General features: G+C 39.4%; 3 protein-coding genes across 4 annotated transcripts in view; 1 reads left to right on the forward strand and 2 right to left on the reverse strand.

The window, feature by feature from the left end:
- The window catches only part of LOC145897571 (low-density lipoprotein receptor-related protein 4-like), a 39,872-nt gene extending 36,892 nt beyond the window's left edge, over positions 1-2,980 (forward strand). For both annotated transcript variants that reach the window (XM_082985917.1, XM_082985918.1), the window contains exons 32-34: positions 419-541; positions 913-1,367; positions 1,478-2,980. In XM_082985917.1, coding sequence (XP_082842043.1) covers positions 419-541; positions 913-1,367; positions 1,478-1,997 — 1,098 coding nt within the window. In that variant the 3' untranslated portion in view covers positions 1,998-2,980. The remainder of the gene's footprint in view (positions 1-418; positions 542-912; positions 1,368-1,477) is intronic.
- Positions 2,981-3,904: 924 nt separating this feature from the next.
- Positions 3,905-8,345, reverse strand: LOC145899653 (troponin T, fast skeletal muscle isoforms-like). Its single transcript, XM_082988542.1, has 8 exons — positions 8,304-8,345; positions 6,344-6,436; positions 6,106-6,134; positions 5,645-5,900; positions 5,099-5,212; positions 4,782-4,888; positions 4,613-4,709; positions 3,905-4,285 (listed from the first exon to the last, which is right to left on the reverse strand). The coding sequence occupies exons 1-8, from the start codon at positions 8,328-8,330 to the stop codon at positions 4,163-4,165; spliced, it is 846 nt and encodes a 281-aa protein (XP_082844668.1). The 5' UTR covers positions 8,331-8,345; the 3' UTR covers positions 3,905-4,162.
- A 1,790-nt stretch (positions 8,346-10,135) lies between these two features.
- Positions 10,136-22,920, reverse strand: LOC145897170 (uncharacterized). The gene is made up of 31 exons (XM_082985357.1): positions 22,784-22,920; positions 21,995-22,611; positions 21,809-21,867; positions 21,508-21,676; positions 21,148-21,299; positions 20,875-20,997; positions 20,535-20,680; positions 20,069-20,222; positions 19,772-19,896; positions 19,528-19,637; positions 19,017-19,162; positions 18,633-18,736; positions 18,287-18,411; positions 17,738-17,963; positions 17,306-17,407; positions 16,711-16,833; positions 16,129-16,251; positions 15,721-15,919; positions 15,330-15,447; positions 14,856-15,005; positions 14,418-14,556; positions 14,121-14,241; positions 13,805-13,914; positions 13,329-13,458; positions 13,030-13,150; positions 12,854-12,966; positions 11,517-12,639; positions 11,278-11,324; positions 11,043-11,159; positions 10,519-10,709; positions 10,136-10,241 (listed from the first exon to the last, which is right to left on the reverse strand). The coding sequence occupies exons 1-31, from the start codon at positions 22,918-22,920 to the stop codon at positions 10,136-10,138; spliced, it is 5,526 nt and encodes a 1,841-aa protein (XP_082841483.1).
- Positions 22,921-23,355: the final 435 nt, after the last annotated feature.

The following is a 23,355-nucleotide window of genomic DNA, read 5'->3' on the forward strand; positions in this document are numbered from 1 at the left end:
GACAAAGTCAATTAGTTAAAAATCTGCCATTTGAACCTTTGGCAAAGGTTGAAAGACGTAAGGCTCACACAAAATGTTGAAACTATAATCAGTGGAGTGATTTTTTAAAACTGATATTAACGACAATTACAAAGTCTAATATATGTTCCACACATACGTCTGGATAATGTAAATATTTATACTGTATCGTAGCTGAGGAAGTGCAAGTAATTACACATGTTCATCCCAATAATCTCCATCTCGCAATGTCACAACTTTAACCCTCAATCTTTTTGAAAATTACTTGACATGACTTTCATTTTTAAGCCCAAAACTGTCACAACCATTGGCAGTATTACTACATATGAGAGCTATATAATCGTTTTGTTTCCTTTCTCGATACAATCACAATGAAGTAATTGGTAATGTATTCCTGCAGCTCGACAACACCTTGTTTTGGACCGACTGGGAGACAAAGAGTTTGCATTCAGTAAGTTATCCCTTCAACACTAACAAGAAAAGCACGATCCTCCGTGGACTGGAAGGACTTATGGATATAAAGGTGAGTGTTTAAGGAGGTGTTGTATCGAACAAGGACATATATGCCGAGAAATGCTTGCTGCATACCGATACATTTCACATTCGCAAGTATCGCAAATCCCAAATAGACCTTAAAGCTGTACCTGTTTGCTAAAAAAGCTGTTCAAGACAATTTTCGTATCATTTGGCGCTGTTAGAAAACCTAGTCTAAAACGGAAAGAGTATTGAGATATGTTTTCCGTAAAATGTGCTCCCTCACTTCCTTACTTTCCCCTAGTTACATGTATTGGACTGATTGGGGGAGTTCCCCTTCCTCGAGAATTGAGTGCGTTGGTTTGGACGGATCGAACCATATTTTCTGAACAAAATTCACAAACACCTATTTACTTTCAGGCTGTTTCGGCTTCAAGGCAAAAGGGCACAAGTCCATGCGACGTCCGCACCGGGTACGGAGGGTGCACGCATCTGTGCTTGATGCAGGGACCACAAAAATACACCTGCGCCTGCCCCAACACCCCTGGTCCCGAAGAGGATGGATCTATCCTGGACGGTGTCGAAAAAGGGGAAACACCCACCGATCACCCCGAGGCGTTGCTGCGAAACTGCAGCGTCCACCCTGTGCATCCCATCCACGTCACACCTATCCACGTCACACCCACCCATGTCACACCCACCCACGTCACACCCAAGGAAGTGACGTCGTCGACCAAAATGACGTCATCAGTGGACGCAGTTGGCTCTGAGGCGCCTGCAGCCAAACACGATCTGCTCAGATTGCTTCTCGCGTCGCTTGGTGCCTTTGTTGTGGTCTTCCTGCTCTTTGTAGGATGCGGAGTCTTACTGTGGAGGTGAGTCGTCTTTTAAAAGTTTGGCACAACTTTCATAGGAGAATGATTAATTTCCTATCAGTAATTACACAACACTTCCTTTTGTTAAGTTTCTCGTTTTCGTTTTCCAGACGAATGCGAAAGCGTCCCGCCTCTGAAACAGTTCGCTTCACTTCGCTTCTCGACAACAGCCGGAGCACCCTCCTCCCAAACGGCTCCTGCACACCGCGATCGGAAATATCACGAACAGCTTCTGACGTCAGCGAACATGACGACGCATCGCAATACAGTCGGGTGTCGACTCTCGAAGCCCCGAGAAAAGCGACCAATCAGCTTCCGCCACGTAGGCGCGGCACTACTGATCCCCCAACTGGTCTGCATGTGGACCCGCTGACTCACAGCGACCTTCCGCTTCTGGGGAAGGTACCCGGTCACGAGAGTGACGTCATAATCAATGACGTCATTAATGGGGTGCATCCAGAGAAAAAGATGCAAGTGAAGAATCGACTTTTGCGCAATCTTCAAGAAAAACAGCCGAAGGCCAGCGTCGCAACGATGTGCACGTTGCTATCCGAGGATGGTCACGAGGTCGAGAGTTCGAATCTCGGCGACGGCGACTCGCTGTCGGATTCGGTCGAAAACAGTTGTTGACATTTCATACGTTTCGTCTGCTTCCCGCCGTTCTTCAAAACGTTTCTGCGAACTTGTTGTGACGCGAGGCACGCCCGTGTGTTTGTGTCTCTTTAGTTTGACTTCGTTGTTCCCTTCATTGAACTTTTATTGTCTCGCGCCTTCCTTCTGTTGCATTTGTTCATTTTTGCGACATAAACCTCGTTTCGATGGGCACGAAAACGCCTAGCCGCAATCCAGACCGACGCGAAACGCGGGTCAACCTCAAAATTCGAGCTTTCTTACCGTGTTTTTTTACCAATCTTCACGCTACATATTTAAAAGCAGCCTCAAGCTGCACCCGTTTAATGCAAATGCCTTTCCTCCTGTTGGCAAATCATTGAAATCAGGACTGCCGGTTACTCAGTGCCTAGAGTAAATTTCAGTAAAGGTGCCTACGATTTAGTTCTTTATGATCTCTATGCCCCTACCTCTTGAGCCAAGCGCTGCCAAGGGTCTTTTCCTGTATCTCTGGGATATTTTGTTACGTTACAAGACGTTAAGGTCAGCACATATTATGATAATAAACGTGCTGTATACTTAATTGTTTCAACAACAATCTCGTTATATAATTACTGACGTTTTTATCATGGTCTAAAGTTAACGTTGCCTTCTTAAACACACCGATCTCGTCCGATTGAATCCAATCAAATATATGGGTCTTTTTTTTCTCTTACAACTGTTCATTTTTTCCACGTTTCACAACCAATATAGAATCACGTTGCTTTTACCACGATTCGGGTAATTGTGATGCGCACCGATCGTTGTGGTTTTAAGAGGTAACAGTGTTACTACGGCAGATTTTCTGTGTCTTTCGTTTTGGATTCGCGACACTTCTTTGTAATTTGAATGCGATTCTATTTATGAAGTTTTGTAAGTTTTTGTACATTTTATTCTATTCTTGTTGTTCACTGTCGACGCCCCGTGAAGTTTAAAGTGCCACAATACACGTTTGTTGGTTTGAACTATTTGTCTTTCAAGCATTCTTCCTCTAAGAAGCAACCAGTCATGAAGATTGCGTCTACCCGTTTCTATAAACGGGTAGACGCAATTTGTCCGAAAGTTGCGGATTTAAATCAGCCATCTTATTTTCAATAAACCTTGTCACAAGAAACGATTTAGGATTCTAAGCAGGGTTTGTTCAAAAAATCTGTTATGAAGTCTTTGTTACCCACAAAGCTATCAGGAGAGTCTCAAAACACAAACTCCAATTTTAAAGTTATCTTTTAATCTAAAATTGATTGGAGCTGCATTGTTCAGTGCAGAAAAAGATCCTACAGAGCCTGTGTCCCAAAGTTAGGCCAGAACAGCCAAGGGTGACTGAAGCATTAGCCCAGTAAATATTTAGGATCCAAATTTGGCGAGATATGGACCTGACAAAAATAATAAAAAAGTGGGCATAAATCACAACATAAATCGAATTGTTTTTAAGTTTTTGCTGTCTTGTCATTACATTTTCATTAACATTCAGCGCTAAGAGAAACTATTTTTTTCAAAATCAAATGCTTATAGTCGCACTTGCATCTGTGCTCATTTGAACGTAAAATTGGAAGCGTCACTGATTGCTTATATCGTTCTGTGATGCATTGTGACAAAGAAAGTATTTTACTCACTGCAATAAAAGGATTCATTATTGCATAAATGGCATAAAATTTGGTACATTTGAGTGATTTTCATGCAAAACGAACCAATTTTAGAACTCTATACGGTTTGAAAAAGATTCGAATCGATATTTTTTCCCGATACAGAGAAAGCTTCATGTCCTAATTTAAAGTTTTTGCTTTTTTTGAGAATTAAGGTAATTTAAGGCGGAATTTTCAAATTTTATCTCACTGTTTTAAACTTTGTGACATTGTCTGTCACTTTTGTTTACAAAGTTGACACACAGATTGCCAATATTCGTTCCAGTTTTATTGTTGCGTCCAATTATCGTAAATTCGCTCAACGAGAATGTCGAACTCCCAAACTGCATGCGCAACACGATGCACGCGAAAACGTTCTCAAACAACTAAGCGACGGTAGTGTCAAAAACACGACGCCAGCCAACAAAGTGGATTCGGCTGGGACTCAAGTTTGGGTGATGCAAAAACAGTAATAATATACACGGTTAAAAAGCTTGTTCGGGGATGGGGATGCGGTTAGAGCACTCATTTGAATGTGGAGGCCACGGCTCCGACACCTCCGTGCCCGACGATCTTGACTCCGCCGCCACGTTTCGCTTTGCTGAACTTGCCCATGTACTCATTCACACGCTGACGAAGCTGGTTGATCTGCAAAAGCAACAACGGGTGTGATTTGACAAGCGAATAGAAAGTTATTGCTGTAATGTCAATGTCCTGCCTCGCATATTCGGAAGTTTCTTTCAACATAAGAGTCAAAAGTGACGAAATGTACTGAACATATACAACAATAATAGTGCTTTATGTTTGCACCAATGAAGCGTATTTGTCTGCAAAGGCCAATGTGATATACAACTTATCGTCACTTCATAATTAAAACACTGGCCTATTGTTTTAATAATGATAATAGCGATGTGTGTGACGTACAGGAAAACGTAAACCTCCCAATACAGAAGAGCCAGTTGGAGTAAAACTTACGTCATATTTCTGACGGGAGATTCTCTGTTCGTGGTCGTATTTCTCTTCCTCCAGGGTGTAAAGCCAGTCCCACAGCTCCTTGGCCTTGTCACGGAGTCTTAAAACAAAATGGATGGTTAAGGTTGGGATTGGTAGGCGTTTTACGGCATTATATGTCAGTAAAACTCACTTATCAACGTTAAGATGGTCGATATTGAGTGGCTTGCGACGGTCGGCAAGATACTTTCTCTTCTTTTCGCGTTCGGTTTGACGCTTGTTTGGCTTGTTCTTCTCAGCCTGAGATTCGACGAATGCGATTTTGTTATTATTTTTTACTACTATGAACATTTGTGACAGTATTTTTCTATTATTAATTAAACCAATACAAGTCACAATAGAAAAGATTTATATGGTAGCAGACAAAATGCTATGGAAGTTTAAGATGCATCTGATAATGTCTTATAGCAACGTTTTATAAAAAACGATCGATTTAAAACGTCATCCTACCCGAGCGAGGTAACCTCCGTAGTGAAGAGACATATTGGCGATGGCAGCCTTCTTCCTTGCCTCTTCCTCTACTCTCTTGGTTTCTTCCTCTTCTTCCTTGCGTTTGCGCTCCTCCTGTGGACACGGAAGAAGAGCAGGGTATAAGTTTAATGATCGAAGAATAACCACGTCGTTGTTTTAAAAATACTTTTGCTGTCGATACATTTGGTGTTCGTTATGTTACAGGACGACAATATTTGTTCAGGTACAGAAAGACCTTCCAACGGCGTTCACGGTGGAAGTTAAGTTTTGACATAATGTCATGGCAACAGAGATATTTAATGATCAGTTCCACAGCATTCTTGTATTTTAAAGTTTGACAAAAATCTTTTCACAGATTGACAGACATATTTGAGAGTTTGTTTGTATTAAAACATGACTGAATCAAGTGCTTTTGTTAGATTGGATTTCGTAAGAATTAATATCCACAATTTTTTTTTTACTTTTGGGCATTGAAAAAATTTTTTTTTTACATTCTGTCAAATTTTCTGGCATTTTATTTCTTACCCTCTCCTGAGCCATTCTCTCCTTCTCGCGTTCCTGACGTTTACGGGTTTGTTCCGCTCTCTCCGCCTTGCGCTTGTCGATCCGGACGCGGAGAGATTCAAGTTCCTCCTCATCTTTCTTCCTCTGCTCGAAGTGGGCGTTTATGAGGCCCTGGAGCTCGAGTAAGTCCTTCTCCATCCTCTTCCTGTGGATGTCCTCTAAGTCAACGATCTCGCCATCCGGAATCTTGGGAGGCGTGATGCGAGGAACCGAGAGTCTGGAAGACAATCTTGAGGTTACTCCGGCACAAGATACGAATATCGCGGGTTTCGGACACAAAGATGCTCAAACAAGGTAGTTTTAAGTGACTGATGGTCGGTATTTAGTACAAAGCGATATGTCAAAAAAGCATGTTAGTTTTTTTATGTATTTATTGTCCCGAAATCTCCCAAAGATTGAAAGATAGGCAAAGAAATACTTACTTGGGAGTTTGTGGTGTCTCCGGCTTGAGCTGTAAGTATAAAAGAGAGAATTATTTTCTGAAATCGCCAAAACAATACACCGATAGTAATACGGTTTGTCAAGAAATGTAAAAACCAAAAGATTCAATAGGTTTAGATGTTTCCCTGGAGTTTGTTTCCAGGTTAAGGTAATAAGTGTAAAATGATCCTTGTCCGATCCACGAAAGAGAGGATGCGAAAGATCAACATCCATCACTACCTCCTCCTGTTGTTGTTCAGGTTCTGGTTCTTCTTCAGCTTGTTCCTCCACCTCTTCAACTTCTTCCACTTCTTGGGTTTCTTCAACCTCCTCCTGACGTCACCGATGATTACGTAAGCGGCGCAGCAGATGACGTCGTTGACAGCGGCGAAGAAGGCAGGTGAAAAAAGCGAGCGTGTTGTTAGTGACGTCATGCATTGGTGAGGTAATTAATAGAAGAAAGTTTTACAAATCAGTGGACACATTAGACAACAGGCAGATATACCAATAATTAACCATTGCAACAAAATAAACTTTAAAATAAGTTCGAAATGATGAGGATGGGAATGGAATATTTTAATTAGAGTTTTTTACTGGTTTTATGTTTCTTCCTTTATAAACCACTGTTCCTTATTACGATTAAACAAACTAAAGTATTCTTTGACTACAGGATGAGCTTTATTACTTTAATAAACAAGTTTGCCTCATTTTAGTTCGTTTGCATACACTCTCTGGACTAAATTTCAGTGACTTAACATAGTTCCATTTTCAAATCCTATCAATGCCGCTTTCGTCTCGCCGGTAAAACTTCCCACAACTACAATCTAAATGTAGCGAATCTAATCTTAAAACAGACCATGAACTAAATCTGCTTTTCTGATGACTGTCTGCTGTCTTCACAAAGTCTATCGTTAATTTCTCAAACACTTCGATTACTTCTCGTTTTGCTTCCCCCGTTTCTTCCTCACCCTCCGTATCCTCCTCTATCTCGCTCCCACTCTCCTCTTCCTCCTCGCTGCTGGTTTCTTCCTTTCTCCCATAACCCGAGTGAGTGTAGCGGGGGTGATTAAAACGTGCGCAAGTGAGCGGTCACAAACGGTGCAAAGTGAATCGTGTGATTTTTTAGTTAATACGTAAGTGCCAAGAGCATATGGTGAGGGGAAAAGGGAAACAAAAGAATATGAATGAAAGGATTTGATGAAACGGAATTGATGAGAATTTAAAAAAAATTAACACAAACGAGACAACGCTTTTTTTACATTACTGGTCAAAAATTTACCGAAACTCTACAATAATTTAGCGAAACTACCGCGCCACATAGTTTTAAGTAAATGTTAGTAAAATTGCTATTTCCGATGGGTATAATGAATTATAATGCTATGAATTGATGAATGACTGAAGATGAGTAGCAGAAGCAATAAGCCGCGCACCGCTTATTTCGAAAGAGATCTTAAATACTTTTTAAGATCGATTTACACTATGTTCCGACCGAGCATGTGTTAATCTTATCCTACTAATGTATTGGCCTATATATTGAGATACAAATTTGTGGTGTTCAAATTTGCCGTTGAAACAATAAAAGTTATTGTTGCAATTGACCTTTCTTAACTTGGGTGGGGCATTTGTTTAAATCTACTGATTTAAACTATGAAACGCGATACAGTGTGCTTTTATACCTCCGCATTTTCCGTTTCTTCTTGTGCGATCTGTTTGGCGTCAATGTTCAATCAATAAGTTAGTTTGCATATTTGAAAATGAAGTTTAGCCTGGCTTGCCTTGATAATTGATTATGCATGTCTTTAACAATGACAAAATTATGTTCCAACGGCTAATCATAAAGTTTCTCCTATTTAGATGTGATGTCACAGATGTTTCGACCGTTAATGCCTTGGGTATCTTGGGTAGCTGCCATTGTGATGTCATAGTTTGTTTGGCTGAACCCCGCAACGTTATCTAAACCGAACTAATATAGATGCATGTGGCCCTTCGAATTACGTCATAATTTGAATTTGAAAGGACCCTGATAAAACCAAATAACCTTGAATTGAGTATTTGTCTCACCAGGTTGTGTACTGCAGCACACATTGGTTTGTAGGTGTTTTGCCGATAAAACAAACGCTAATAAGCTCATAGGCCTATGTCTTATCGTTAAAACACAAGTATATTAGGGAAACACGGAAGCTCTCTATGTAGAATTTACCTCGGAATAATCTTCGGAATCCGACATTGTTGTTTCTTCTGCTCAGGATCGAGAGTAACAAGAAAATAAATTGATTTCTATCTGCTAAAAAGCAAAACAAATATTGTTTTCAAACCGATGTACAACCTGTATAACCTTTCGTCATGTTGATGACAATGTGTTTGTTGCCTTTCTACAAAACGCTCGATGTTGTCACCAAATCAGCCAAACCTGTCGCTTCGCGTTCCTCGCCGAGATGCCGACGCCTCTTGTAACTATGACGTCATAATGCGACAGCTGAAGAGAACCGCGGCGGTGTTAACGAACTGAGGCTTATTCGGACTCTGGGAATGACGTTTACGTAATACGTTTGCGGAATAGAAGATAAACCAATTGATCTATCTTCAAATTTATTTAAACAATGCCTTCTAAAACACGTTACAACTTCAGGGTCTCATCGTTTAGATTTCTGTCTGACTAAAACTACAAAATTTTGTATTTGGGTGCATTTCAACTGCGCTTCCACCAAGCTTCGCAAGTTCACTGTGAATCACCTACAACTTTACAACCCGAGTAACCGCCTGGAATGAAACGTTATCAAACAGAAACGCTTATTGAATGCAACTCTGGATAACTGCTTGCTTTCCTCAGCTTGCATGCCGTTAATAAAAGCTGGATGCTCCAGTTTAATGCCCTTTTTTCTTAACTTGTCAACGCCCTTCGACCCTCCCGAGTGCCAATGACGTCATCAAAGGTGTCCTAACAAATAATGTGGAATTGTTTTGAAGCCTCGGCAACAAGAAACCGACCTTTTAGTTTGGCTTACATGGTGACAAATCACAGCAACTTGACGTGAACAAAGGGATTTCTACATAAATTACACAAAAAAGAATGAACAGATGCGTATTAGGGCATTATATCCACACAGTAAAAGTTTTTCGGCAATTATCAGGCGGCAAGTTCTTGCCATTTTTTGTCATTGTTTTTTTCTTTTTACAGAAATCAACATTTCGGCGAAATGTGCGTGAAATGCTTATTGCAAAGACCAAGACTCCCTAATAACTTACAAATGTTGTCCATCAGTTGTCATAATTGCATGCAAAATTACTATTTCTTACTTAACTTTCTTGGCAACCTTTCCACACATAGCGGCTTTCCTCTTTAACACCGGCACATTCGCTCCCACGTCACCGATACGTCGGCTAAAAATAGAGTCACGTGATGTGCACAGGGACTCGCGATTGGTCGCCCAACTTGGTGAATGACGGCGTTGCAGAAGTGCAGTTGTCGCTATCTGTCAAGACCGCGTCGCGCCGAGACTCATGACACAACGCAGATGTTTTTCGCCTTGCGTCTGGATTTGTCAAGTAGGCCTGCATGCATTAGCAGCCTGAAAAACAAACTTGAGAGAGTTCTCACTTACCTCCAATCCAATGATTTTTCCAAGGGACGAACGTAGAGCGTTTTATATCAATGGTGAAATATTGTAAAGGATATTCGTCGGTTAAAATTTCGTCACTACAAAAACATTCCTTACGAATGAGTGACGTAAAACGCGAATATCCGTTGGTTGACATAAAGTTTTAGTTGGAAATAAAAGTAAAATGTGTTAACTCATTGTATAAACAACGGCATAATCATTATATTGTCAGTGAATTTAACCAACACAATTTCAGCATTTTGTTTGTATTTATTTCACAACAAATTTCATTGAAGAAATAAAAAATAAATTCTTAAAGCACGAAATACAATTTCATTAGAAAAGACAAACCAAATAAACCAACAAGCGTAAAAAACAGGAAAAAACACTTAAATAGAAGAAGTCTTTGTATCAACACATTGGAATTCATAAATTAGAAGAGAGTTCCAAAAATGTTGTCGAACATTCGTTGTGCTTCCGCGAGCTCATCCGCTTCCCTTGCTCTCATGTTCTTTTCACAAATGGAGTCACTGGATCTGCTGTTGTGCAACCACAAACCAAAATATGTTTATTTCTTAACATAAAAATCCCTCTATTATAAATGTTCGTGGAACAGCTTGAAGCCGATTGTAAAGTACGAGGCCAAACTGCGGGGGCCCTTTTTAATCGCCAGGGTCAATGTGAATAATTTGGTCCAATTAAAAATAATTTGCCCTGTTTATGGAAGAGGTAAATGAAATACTTTTTAACTTAAAAAATAGTTGTCCTCTGATGTAAATCCATGTAAGGGATGTTAGTTTGTTGCACACAACTTACCTGAACGATTGAACATTAGGGGTGATGTTTGTTAAAGAGTCCAATTCACTGGTGGGACAACTGACGTTAAGTGGCGCAATACATGGCTCAACAAAACTCGCCGGTGGGCGCCCGAGAGCGTCTTTTTGTTTGAATTGATTCGTATCGTTCGGAGTTACCAGCTGGTCGAATTCTTGAGACATTTCCATATTCTGATTAATATCGCGTGTCAAAACAACTGCGTAATTGAACAAATACAATTGGTGGACGGCCAGTCACGTGAACGAATGTGGTCGATACGACGGCGAACTTTGTTAGATAAAGTATTCATACGGGCAGCGTGACAAAATAATTTTCAAGAAAAGTATATTTTTTTCGATATGGTAGCCTTTTGTTAAATGTTAAACTTTGTGACAATTTCTTATGTCAAAATTAGAGAATTAATCACCGGTTTTGGATTTGCGTGATGTTAGTTTGACTAAATACAAAGGAAATATTTCAGCGGTTGTCTTTAAACAAGAGTGTGATATATTTAACACACATACCCCCTCGGCTACTTGACAAGCCTCTAGCAGTAAATTATCGTCTATCTCATCCGACAAGTCGAAGTCACAATGGATCGAAACATTGCCCTCATCCGCAAAAGGTGCCTGAAACGGATTCTGTATCAATAAAACAAATGAGGCTCATCTTTTCCATTCATGCCAAAATTTGTTGTTTTTTTGGGATGAAATATATTTCATGATAGATTATTTAGGATAAATTCCGATTTCAACTTACCTTGTTTTCAACACCCGCGAAATTGACACTTCTACAAAACTTTTCGTCTGCAAAACAGACGATATTATGTAATACGTGTAGGCTGCCGTATAAGATAACAATGAAGTCACAAATACATTTTTTGTTTAGCAAAGTGGAGCCAATAATAAGAGACGTTATCTGTATGCTTACACAGTTTTTGTTGCTTAACAATGGAAAAATAAACCAATAAGCAACATGCTTTTAGCTGTACCAAATACCTTCCAGTATATTTGTTGGAGTTGAAACAAACTGGTCACTTTCCCGGCCCAGTCTTCGTTTCACTTTGGTGGGTAATGGTGGTTCATAATATTTCGTCCACGTCGATCTCGCAGTGTTTCCAAAATTTTTTTCTCCGATTTTGTCAGGTAACTTCCCTGATTGGTTACGAAAGCCGAACGAATTCGCATTCTGGTCTTTTGGTTTACTGCCGTTAAACTCCTTATATTCATTGTGCTCCGAAGGACTTTTGCTGTTTTCCTGCACATTGTGCCCTGATTGTGACAGGCAACCAGCTTTCATTTCTGTGATTACCCACGAATTATTGCTTGCCGTATCACTCACTGTTTCATAACCACTGTCACAAACTGATCTGGATCTTAGCGGCACTACAGGCTGATTTCTGCCGTTAGCTTGACGATTAACCTCTGGTGCACGGAGGTTTTTTTCAAATGCTGCGGTGTAGTTTCTCTGGTTCAGATACGGACTCACGTCAGATTTTGCATCCCTGTTTAGAGGAACTGTAGCCTGGCGTGCTGGTAGAGAATGCTGCACTGGACGGTTACTACTGCTAAACGGAGTGTTTAACCCTTGTTGGAACGTCGTATCAGCGCTTCCTTTCGGATTTCCCTCGGTCAAAATTTGCTGCGAGTTATTCATACCAAAGTTGGTTCTTTTGAAAACAAACTTTCTACCTTGTCCAGCCTGGACGTCGCTGTTGAAACAACTTATCTTGTTACACGAAGTATTTCCTCTCATATAATCGCCTTCACTTGTGTTTCTACTTCCTGTTCTGATACCATCCTTTTCCCTGTCGCATTGCACAAACCCCTTTGACCCAAACGCATCTCTAACACCAAAATCTTCTTTTACAGATCTTTTATGTGGCCTTACAGTGGCCCCAGTGTTTCCTGAAACAAATTCGTCACCTCCAACCATGCATCCGTCGTTCAGTACTTGGAATACCCCGGTCTTTTGGGAAACACCTCCCCAGCAATTACTTCGAATTTGGTCGTTTGATGTTTCGACGATGGGTTTTAAAACTTGGCTCCGTTGGCCCACAGAACTTTTCCACGCAAACACACGACCGAGCTGAGTTGGTGTTTGGTCGTTTGAATTGTTTGGCTGCAAAATATTACGTAATGTTTGGATACTTTGTTATAAACGACTCTAGCGATTACCAGGAATCTATATCGACAAGGTGTGACTCAGGTGATCACTCTTACAAAAACAAACGTAGGCAATGCATTACCTTCTGAAAAAGGTGTTTTTCGTGCAAGGCTTTGCGTCGAAGTGTTTTAAATACTGCAGACCATCTGCCTACAAGTAAATACCATACCTGCTCGTTTAATTTGTGACTGAGCTTCTGTGAAATGGACGAATTGTCCTTGAATGACCTTGGGTACTTGGAAGGTCGTGGTTTAATCAGTTCCAAATCGTCGTCGCCAAAATCTTGTTGAGAACATGTTATTGTGCTTCTGTAGCTAGTTGGTGTACAAGTTGGATGGAAGTTACCTTGCGAGTCACCCTTGACCGTCCAAAGACGACCATCCGCTGGGTGGCGCTTCACCCCGCAATTCCCCACCTCTGTCGTTTCGTTTGAATAAGCAATGCGACCACCAATGTCAATCTGGTCCTTAATATATGGTAACGACATTGAGGCTAAACACGAAAGCTAACAACTCTTCTCAACGAATACAAAGGCAAAAAATACTGAAATCAAGTTTTGGTTACAGGTTTACAGTAGACTTTTGGATTGGTTTAGACTTTCGAGAACCCGGCGGGACACAAATGCACTATGCTTTATTGTTTACGTCATAATATGATTGTTGACGTTGAAATTCGGTTTCCGCGAGTGGGCAGGAGTTTTCCCCCGCATCATCCTCATCAATCCTCCTCTGCTGATCTTCACAAAAAGAATCGAACATTTCCCAACCTTTCCCGCTTCTGAAAGTATTTCTCCGTTTATGACGGTTAAATTTATAAGATGACGAATTCTATCACAGAAACCACAGCAAAAAGGAATTAGAAAGACAGAATTCACCAAACCAACGCCGCGAATTCATTTATTCATTGGTTTATCTTTTGCCCAAACACGACAATAAACATTACAATGAGTAAAACAGATGGAGAACGTGAAAATGTGGTCTGTGATCTTAAAATAATAGTTTTGCGACACCTTTTTGTGGAGCCATAAAAGATAAGATGCACTTTTAAACCAATTTACATCTCAAAACTGGCTCAGGGCTTAAACTTTTCCGTCGACAACTTTTAAGCGCATTCTACTCACGTGTTTAGTTGTTTAGATGGTGTGACGTCATCGGCCATCCCACTTCCAGCTTTATCTTGTGGGTTATATCGGTACTGTTGCAGGTGTTCCACGTTGGGTGTGAAATTATGCTGTGTTACATCGAAACAAAGTTTTTAAAATGGAAAATCAGAAACGGCCACCAATTACAACTACAAGTGATGTGGAAAATGTTGAACATGGACACGTGTACCTTGTTCTGTGGCTGATTCCCTTGTTTACGAGATGGAGTCTGCTTTGTATCTCCTTCATACATGGAACAGAGTAAAAAATTAGGTAATTTCTAGTAATGCGAAACGTCATCTGCAGAGATTACAACCGTGGGTGTAGTTTCATACATACCTGTATTCGCGATTCCAACCTTGCAACATTCGTGAGCGCATAATCGTTTATTGTGACAATTGTGACGACACCGTCTCCTTGACAATAAGACAACAAACATATATCAATTATTGCCTGCCTCTTACGGTAAATGCATTTTTAAGTGATACATTACCAACATTGCAATTTGAATTCCACTGTACACAAAAACACAACAAATAACTGGAAATTCAAAAAATGACTAATTTTAATTTAAGACAAAAAGAATATCTACCACTGCTTGTCCTGCGACTTTCCTTCTGAGTTTTTGGAAATCGGTTTTATGACGTCACTGTGTGTTCCATTTGACGTGGCAGTCATGCGTCGCGCGCCCAAATAGTATGGCGTGAACGTGCTTTCAATGTCGAGACCGACTGAAAGAAAAAACAAAAATGTCTACATTTGTCAAAACAAAATCGATATTTTAAGCAGGTATAAATGTAGAGGCTTCAACACTGCTTGCGCAAAATTTGAACTGCTCCAACTCAATATAAACTCTACATACTATGACACCAATCAAAACACAATCACTAAGTCCTTGGTTTGGTGTCCGGATTTCAAAAACACGTTTCTCATCAAAGATTTTAAAAAAGAGGGTTCTTGAAAGCAAGATACCATGAACGTCGTCCTATAAAAAAACAATTACAGTTGGCCCAATAATGTAACAATTTACCCCATTCAAGACTCAGCAGTTTGACGTTTAATTCATCACCGTCTCGTGCCCGACGAACCGTGACCGTCCGTTGCCACGAGCTACCGTCACATGACAGAAGTGTGGAATCGACCAATCGCTGTTTGAGAACGACCCGGTTGTCCGCATCGCCTGTTGTGAATGAAAACTTCAAATTGGGTTGATTTGTAAATTTTTAGTCATAACGATGACCAGAAATACAAAATTATTTAATAAACAAAGCACTCAAAAGGTTACAAAAAACAGTTTTATGCATCCATAGCTGGATTACAAATTTATAACCCTGGCGTACAACAAACAACTAAAAACCGGTTAGTTTTGGCATTTCTGTATGAACAAAAAGTGCAAGTTGTTTACAAATACATTTTGTACATCATATTGTGTTTGTGGAATCACAGAAGTGCATGTTTTGCTGCAACTGTCAGAAAATATATAATTTTGCAATAATTCACTGACCAATAAGCAAGAGACACACGTGCTTTCTACCAGCAGTTGAGACCTCACTCAGATCATCAGCATTGTTCATCACAACCTGTATTGTGACGTCACAGCTGTCCGTGCTGTACTTTTTACCCTAAACAAAATTGTCATGTCGGTGGAACCAAATCAAGTGAAATATATCGTCAAATATTATTATGCAACGCCATCTGTCAAACTTCCACCTGGGAATAACTTAAAAAATTTATTAAAACTTCCGGAATCTGGAGAATTATTAAACTTTTCGGGGTAATATATTTTTAATATCAACGGTCTCTTGGAACAAACGCGCTCGTAGAAATATAAAATAGCAAACCGTTCAACTCGTAAATCACAACCAGTGGCGACCACGTATTATATCTTCACCCACCTGTTCCATGTTAACGCGGTACTTTGGAAGTTTCCTGACAGCATCACGCAGGTGGTTTCCGAAGGGTGGATGCCTGTTCACAATCATCTCAATCTCTCGTGGATCGATCGATTCCACGCGATCGAACGAACATACTCCAGCGTTGGCGAGCATCGTAGAAAGAGACGGACCAATGTTTGGCAATTGCTTGGTGACGTGCCTGTCCAAAATTAAAAACTCTAGAGCTGCTGCAGCGGTAGTGTATCAAAAGTTTTTTATTGTTAGTCGCTGTACCTTTAGTCCAGTCATTTGATGGAAAACCCGAAGTGTTTGCAAAATCTTTAGATCCATAACATTATGCTACCATGTATTATATTAATGCCGATCACGCAACGAGACACTGTATTGCTTTATTCTAGTTGGAAATACCTTGAATTTTCCCACAGTTTCGCCTTAACACACTTCGAAAGAAGAGCTCCGTTATAAATAGACAAGAAATCGTCTTTCAACAATAAAAGTTCGACGAGACATCGACAAACCCTGGCAGCGTTCCTTCAACGAAAAAAAAATCATTCTGATACTTAATTTTGTCTCAACTTAATTTAAAATCTTTCTGGAAACATTTTGCTTATACCCATCATGCCAATGTAAATGTTGCCTGACTAGTTGCGAGCTTGTATTGAACACAAACCTGATCCTCCCTCCAAACCAAGTGCTCGGTCGGTCGGAGAAAGGACCGAGAATGCCGAGGGTTGTGAGTTCAAATCTCACCGGGGGCAAGATATTTTAAAAATTTTGTTACGACTTTGTGTAATTTATAATACATTAATGCAGCGACATCACCATGACCTCCTATTTATCCGCTATATTTTATTGTTAGCACACATTGTGCAGTTAGCACATACAGGTTTTGCCATCATCAACCTAGTTTCCACCAATAATTAGGACGACATACATCGTTTCCCGATAGTTCAAGTTCCTCCGGCCGTTTAACTGTTATTGTAAACTTACCTGAATATTTTGGTGATATCTTGTTGCAAGGCGAACTCCTGTACACTGAGGCAACCTAATGTGGTTTGTAGCAAACAATTTACTTTCATCGGGGATGTCTTTATTTTTCCGTTCATCGGAAATCTAAATACACGACATAAGTGGTTGGAACCAAGCAGTCGACCGGTCGGCCTTTCAAAATCATGTATTTATGTTATAAGTTTTGCTCACTGGGTGGTGGGATATTGGTCAGCTTTCAAAATAGAAAAATTCTTTTACACCGGGACAGAGCCAGGTCGCAAAAACTGATCCAGTTGGAAATTCAAGCGAACATTAACTTTATAATTAATTGTTGTATTTTAATTTTGATTTAGAAGCAAAAATAACAGATGGTTGCTTTGCTCACATCTGACCATTAACATTCCCATAGATTTCTATGTCACACAGACTTATATGTGAATCAGTTTTTGCGACCAGGCTGTGTCCCGGTGTAATAGCATTTTTCTTGCAAGTAGTCCTTGCTAACTTGCTTGCTGATCTAACGAATCTTCGTGATTTCTTGTTACATTAATTACAATCATTAGTTTAGTTGTTAGTTTATGTTTAAATTGTTGACCTTATGGTGAGCCTGTTCTTGTCCTTGTTGAGTTTGTTGAGGATTGAACGTTCGTTCATTCGTAAAGTCACTTCCTGGAACTCGCGGCATTCCGATAGCATGCTGATCTGGTTGTGGATATATATTAATGTTCATACTGTATATACGCATCACCCATATATTATCAGTGTTGTTGTCTTGTTTTTGTTAACTATATGCACCATTTTGATGTAGCAAACATTCTACTTCACATGACAATAAGTTGCAGTAGCACAATTCCACCCTTTACATTAAAGATGACTATCCTTTGATCATTTTAGCATAAGAGAAGTTTTGAATTTGCAGGTTTTTAACAATAATTCCAAGAAAGATTTGGAAATAAGGTCGTCACAAATGAACCCGAAAAAAATCTTCAAATATATTCTGACAAACTTCCACATGCATTGCTGAAACCTCACCATTTCCTCCAGCGTCTCACTGCCAAGAAGCTGCGAAAACTTCTTCATCGTCTCAAAAGCGATGCAATATCTGGCCATAAGACGACCCGGCTCCTGCGCGGTTAACCTCGTGTCGTTGTCAATGGATACGAGTTTAAGTGAGGTCAAAAGGTCGAGGTTGCGCATGCAGAGTTCACGCAAACGCCGGTCAACTTCAGATCTCGTAACTTCCTTCGGATAACCTTCAGTCAAAAAAATGGACTTCGGTTACGTGAATGACGTCAATCCCATACGCTGGTTTTGTGATGGTCGCCGAATAGACAAAGGTATTAGAACTTTAAACACGAAGAGAAAGGAAAGTTTAGATACAAGATATAAACAAGAAAATTACAGCAGACGACTACATCAACACCAGGAAAGTCACAGAAATGACTCGACTGGTGCCTCCATGCAGTGGAAACCAAATTAACGGTGACAAGCCTCAGTTATTTGAAATTAACGCAGGTTATTTATGTTTTTAATCCAAAGATACCAGTTGACAGATGAGTTTTCATGCATTTCTCACCGTAATGCGAGGGGTTTTTGAAGATTCTGATGTACAGAAAAGTGGAGCGGATCCACTCGAGGGCCACGGTAACGTCACCAATCGTTGTGAGAACCACTTCGGCGTTCAGATGTTCGATCAAATGCCTTCGAGAAATAAACAAAAGAAAATACAAGCAAATGTTTTACTTTCAATGTCAATAAGAAAGGCCTTTAGGAATGAATATTCTAAGACAAATGTGAAATTGTACTCCATAAGAAACAGGAGCGAAAGAAGTTTTTTGGTTGTAAATGGTACGAATTAATGTACAAGGAACGTAAACTAGAGTTCCATAAGCGTTGTGTTTTCAACAAGCTTAATATTTCACCTGTGCAGAGAACTCTCGATATTCTGGCATCCGTTCACCATATCACGATACAAATTTCGTGATTGCTCACGAGTCATGATGACGGCCGTTGCTGACGTATCAAACTGTTCACAAAGTTCGCGAAAATAATTCTTCACCAATGAATGACCTAACGCTACCTCGCAAATTGTATGGTATAGGATATCTAACCATTAACCACTATTACCGTAATTTAAGTTATTCTACCCTTTCCTAACAGATTGTCTCCCAATTTTGGTTTGTCATATTAAACAAACGCATTTGCAAGTGACTATAATTTTTATGCAGAAACAACGTAAAAAAAGCAATACTCGTTATTCAACACGTTTTAACCGATATCTAGGCTCGAGGCGGGTATTCACTCACCTGGGGTCTACCGGCTCTCCCAATCATCTGCAACATTTCAGTTTGCGTGTATTCCTGAAACATTCCCCTCACGTAATGACAAGTTGATTTCACCACCACTAGGTGAGCGGGGAGGTTAACTCCCATCGCTAAAGTGCTTGTACTAACTTGGAAACAATTGGTACATGTTATACAACGCACTGGGTACTTTATACATAAGGCAAGTTGGTTTGAATAAGATACACTGTGGTGTAACGACTTGCTCACAATAATGTATTCGTTGCAAATATCACAGTAGTACTTTACATCTATCTGTAGGAACAACTTGCTTTCCTTTGAATTTTGGTTGAATTGTAGCACACAGAAATAGGACTAACTTTTTTATGTCAAAATACAATGTTTTGTAAAAATACTAAGGAAAACATGAGTACATAGTGGTGCTCTCTTCTGTATAAACGTCATACCAACACACCCTAATGATTCGTAACTTGTGACCATGCACTAAGGCAGCTATAACACAAAACAAACTCACATAAAACAAGCAAATCTCCACGAGTGAACATATCCTCCACTAGGTGGCGATCATGAGAGTCGAGACCTGCATGGTGATAGCCAACTCCCCCTATCAGGAGTTCTCTGAGTCTAATAATGCCAAAAATGATGGTTCATCAGCCCTTACAAATTCATTAGATGTCAATGATCGGAATAATATGGTTCACAGAGGATTACAGTTACCATTGTACCATAAACTTGGACAGATACATTTATCTTCTAACCTGTGGTTCCTTACTAAGTTTGCCATCTTCGTTAACTCTTGTTTATGGGTTGCATCCATTATAAACGAGGCATCCCTGGAAAGTGTAGAAGCTGCTTGTTCCACACTTTTCCTTGTGGAACAAAACTATAAAAAATATTGAAGTTTGCTTCACAGAGCACAAACTAGTGTTCAATATAACACTAACTTTTCTATCCAAGTATAATTTTTACAGCAAATTAGTTTACAAGACAAATGTCCAATAGTTTAACTTGTATTGCAGATTTTAAATTTATTATAACTATGATTCAATCCCTACCACAAGAGTTGGCTTGTTTTCAGAATAAGTTTGTATGACATTTGCAAGTTTGTAGTTGAGGTTAATGTCAAACTTGAACTCAGATCCATTGGATGACCAGGGATAGCCAAGAACAACTTTCCGCAAAGACACAGGCCGGTAACTTTCATCCATACTGTACGTCACAAAATATTATTAGGCGCAGAAAAAAATTTATCCATGACGGCCATCAAAATCCGGTAACACACACTAACAGCAGAACTACAACACAATAACTATATTTTCAAATAAAATAGCTTTTGGAAAACTGGCCTGTATCTGATGTAATATTTAACTTTGTACATGTAATTTTTAAAACTAGTAATTTTCACATCAAATTAGGTAAAACTGCACAGCATGTATATCAACCCATCCCTACTACAATCTACATTATGCTATTACACTGCGACTCAACTCGCTATAACTTGCAACCCTAAAACACACTTACTCAAACTTTACTGCTGGACAGTCAGAGGTTCCCAACCATTCAGCTATATCACCAGTATTTGGAATTGTGGCAGACACAGCTATAAAGCGAAGGCTACTAGAGGAAGAAACTGACGTCTGAATTGTCTTCATGCGACTCACCACAGCCTGTTTACAAAATCAACATTGCTCTCTTCATGTCACAGCTACCCCTTTTCATCTTTCTTTCTGTCTATTTATCTTATGTTAAAAAAGCAAAGAGATACAGAAAAGTAATGTTGTGTAACCAATTATCCCTGGCAACTTTTAAGTTTTAGTGGCTGTATAGACCAGATATAAAAACAAAAAAATTAATGTTACACCTCCATGGTGGCTCCTCTTGTCTCATCATTTAGAAGATGAACTTCATCTATCAGGAAGAGTTGGACTCTTCTAACCAAAGATGTGTTGTCACGCCAACGTCGTGTCATGCTGTCCCATTTTTCCTGTTGACATTGGAAGTAAATTTAGTTACAATGCAATAGCCATTTTTATACATATATGCTTAGACTGGAAATGCCAGCTACAAGATGAGCCAAACTGTATAGTTGGACACAACTCCACAACAATAATATCTAGTAAAAAAGGTATCATACCGGAGTTGTAAGAATGACATCTGCCTTTTGAAGCTGCCAGAAATCTTCTACATCAGAATCTCCAGTGAGTTCTTGACATTCTAATCCCACAGTAGAAAACTTATTGGTCCAGTCTTCATGCCTTTCAGTGCAGAGTGCTTTGATGGGTGCCACTAACAAAATAAAAAAAAACGTCAGGAGACGATTCACTTAACCAAATTTGACTATTTATGTTGGTGCATGCTGGCGAATCACATAAAATTAACCAAATCACAAGAAAGTGCTTTGACTTTCGTAATAATATCATAGCATGTTCCGATGAGGCCTTTCATGACAAAAACATGACACTGCAAAAGGAAAACAGATTTTCAAGCAACTCACTGTAAACTACTTTGGGTTTAATTTTCTTAGCTGTTGCAGCAGTTGTCACTGCTTCATCTTGTTTGATCAGTAAACGGGTAATTGCAAGCTCAAATATCATCGTCTTTCCTGATCCAGTTGGAGCACAAACAACAAGAGGTTTGTCCGTGTATAAAACGTCTTCAAATACCTAGAATTTATCAAGAATGTACATTACCACAGGTTGCGTATAATATAATTAAGAACCGATCTTCAATCATGATATGATTGATATGAACAGTAACACACAGAAGTGACAAAACTTAAGACTGTGTCATCATACCTTTGACTGCACAATGTTGAAATAGGAAATTCCATCAAAGATAGGTTGAAATTTTGATGCTTTGCAAAAAAGTCAAGGACTATGAAACAATAATTCACAACATAATAAGACTACAATGCATTTTTATAAAATTGATGTAGGCATCAACTCAGGTTTCATGATATTACAAACTTAGAAAAGGGATACGGATTTCTTCAACAGATCTAAGTTGTGTTTCACTGTGTGTGGTTCCACCAGGTGTCTGGTGTGCTGGAAGGTTGAAACGTGATGGTGTTTTTAGGGATGGGCCATGTTTTAAACCAATCGGGTATTTTTCTTTCGTATGAGAATCTTGAGTTTGCATCAAACGACCATTTGGACGAGGAGTTTCAGGAATAAGCATCTCATTTGATCTTCTTGGTGAAATTGACATTTTTCTCCCGGCCTTTGAAGGGGGTTTATGTGTGAACCCATGTTCATGGCTTAAACCTCTGGACTGTCCAATAAAGCTCCCAAGCATGTCTATATCAGCATTGCTCAGCTTTTGTGGAACACCTGATGAATCATGGAATGGCACATTTTCCTTATTTAAGTTGTATTGAGATGGAACTTGTTGTGAAAATAATGACTGTGATGATCTCAATGGTGGTTGAAACGTTTGTGTTCTTTGGGACTTTAAAACAGGAGATGATGGAATGGCATCCGACTGGTTATTCGTGGTTTGAAAGGTTCCATTAATTTTTTGTGTTGGTCTGCACAATGGAGCAACAAATGTTGTTTTTCTGTAAAAAGGTTTACATACATATGTTAAGTTTGCTACCCTGCTGTTTTCAGAAAGGCAAACCAGTAGATGTTTTATTTGATCTAATGGTGCATAGGTGCAAATTAAAAAACAAACCTTTGTTCATTGGATCCAGTAGGAAAACCATTCCATACAGCTTCTAAAAATATGGTAAAGTTGATAAAAAAGGAAAGACATTCAGCTTTTATATACACCTACTTGCTTTAATCTTTTTATAATTTTGATCTTCCTGCGTAAATAATGGAGGTGGAGTTGGACCCAAGTCAGCAATTAGCTGCTGTGTGTCGGGAAAGAAGCTTTGACTTTGATAAATTGAACTTCTGCTACTCATTTTTTGCTATGTTTGAATCGTAAAGAACAAAACACGTTTACACAATAATGACAAGAAGTAACAAAGCTAATTCATGCAAAGACTGAATACAAGCTTGTACAAAAAATACGTTTTCCGCATAGTCATACACTTGACTAGAGTAATTGTTTACAAACAAACCAAGGGCGGCAAAATAGTTGCAGGCGACTGGCATAGAAATCATAAACGAAATTTATCGACCTATATAGTTCTAATATCTGCCATAAACTGCTAATAATTTTGCTTTAATAGATTTTTTTACAAACTCCAAGTTTAATATAAACAAGACATTTTTCTGCGGCTCATTGTCGTGCAAAAAAGATGGGTAAACAGACTTCTAACTCCACCAAAACATATTTGTTGTTGGCAGATAATAACTGTCACCCCACAAGGCCAGTATGTTTACCCAGGGCTTTG

This window comes from Ascidia mentula, chromosome 4 (genome assembly GCF_947561715.1).
Source record: "Ascidia mentula chromosome 4, kaAscMent1.1, whole genome shotgun sequence".
Taxonomy (NCBI): domain Eukaryota; kingdom Metazoa; phylum Chordata; class Ascidiacea; order Phlebobranchia; family Ascidiidae; genus Ascidia; species Ascidia mentula.

Coding starts and splice junctions, on each gene's coding strand:
- LOC145897170 (XM_082985357.1), bottom strand. CDS start 22,920: ATGAGTAGCAGAAGTTCAATTTATCAAAGTCAAAGCTTCTTTCCCGAC. Junction 20,998..21,147: donor ATGTCATTCTTACAACTCCG/GTATGATACCTT, acceptor CAATGTCAACAG/GAAAAATGGGACAGCATGAC. Junction 10,242..10,518: donor CCTAATGTTCAATCGTTCAG/GTAAGTTGTGTG, acceptor GTTGCACAACAG/CAGATCCAGTGACTCCATTT.
- LOC145899653 (XM_082988542.1), bottom strand. CDS start 8,330: ATGTCGGATTCCGAAGATTATTCCGAG. Junction 6,135..6,343: donor CTGAACAACAACAGGAGGAG/GTAGTGATGGAT, acceptor TTATACTTACAG/CTCAAGCCGGAGACACCACA. Junction 5,901..6,105: donor GAGACACCACAAACTCCCAA/GTAAGTATTTCT, acceptor ATTGTCTTCCAG/ACTCTCGGTTCCTCGCATCA.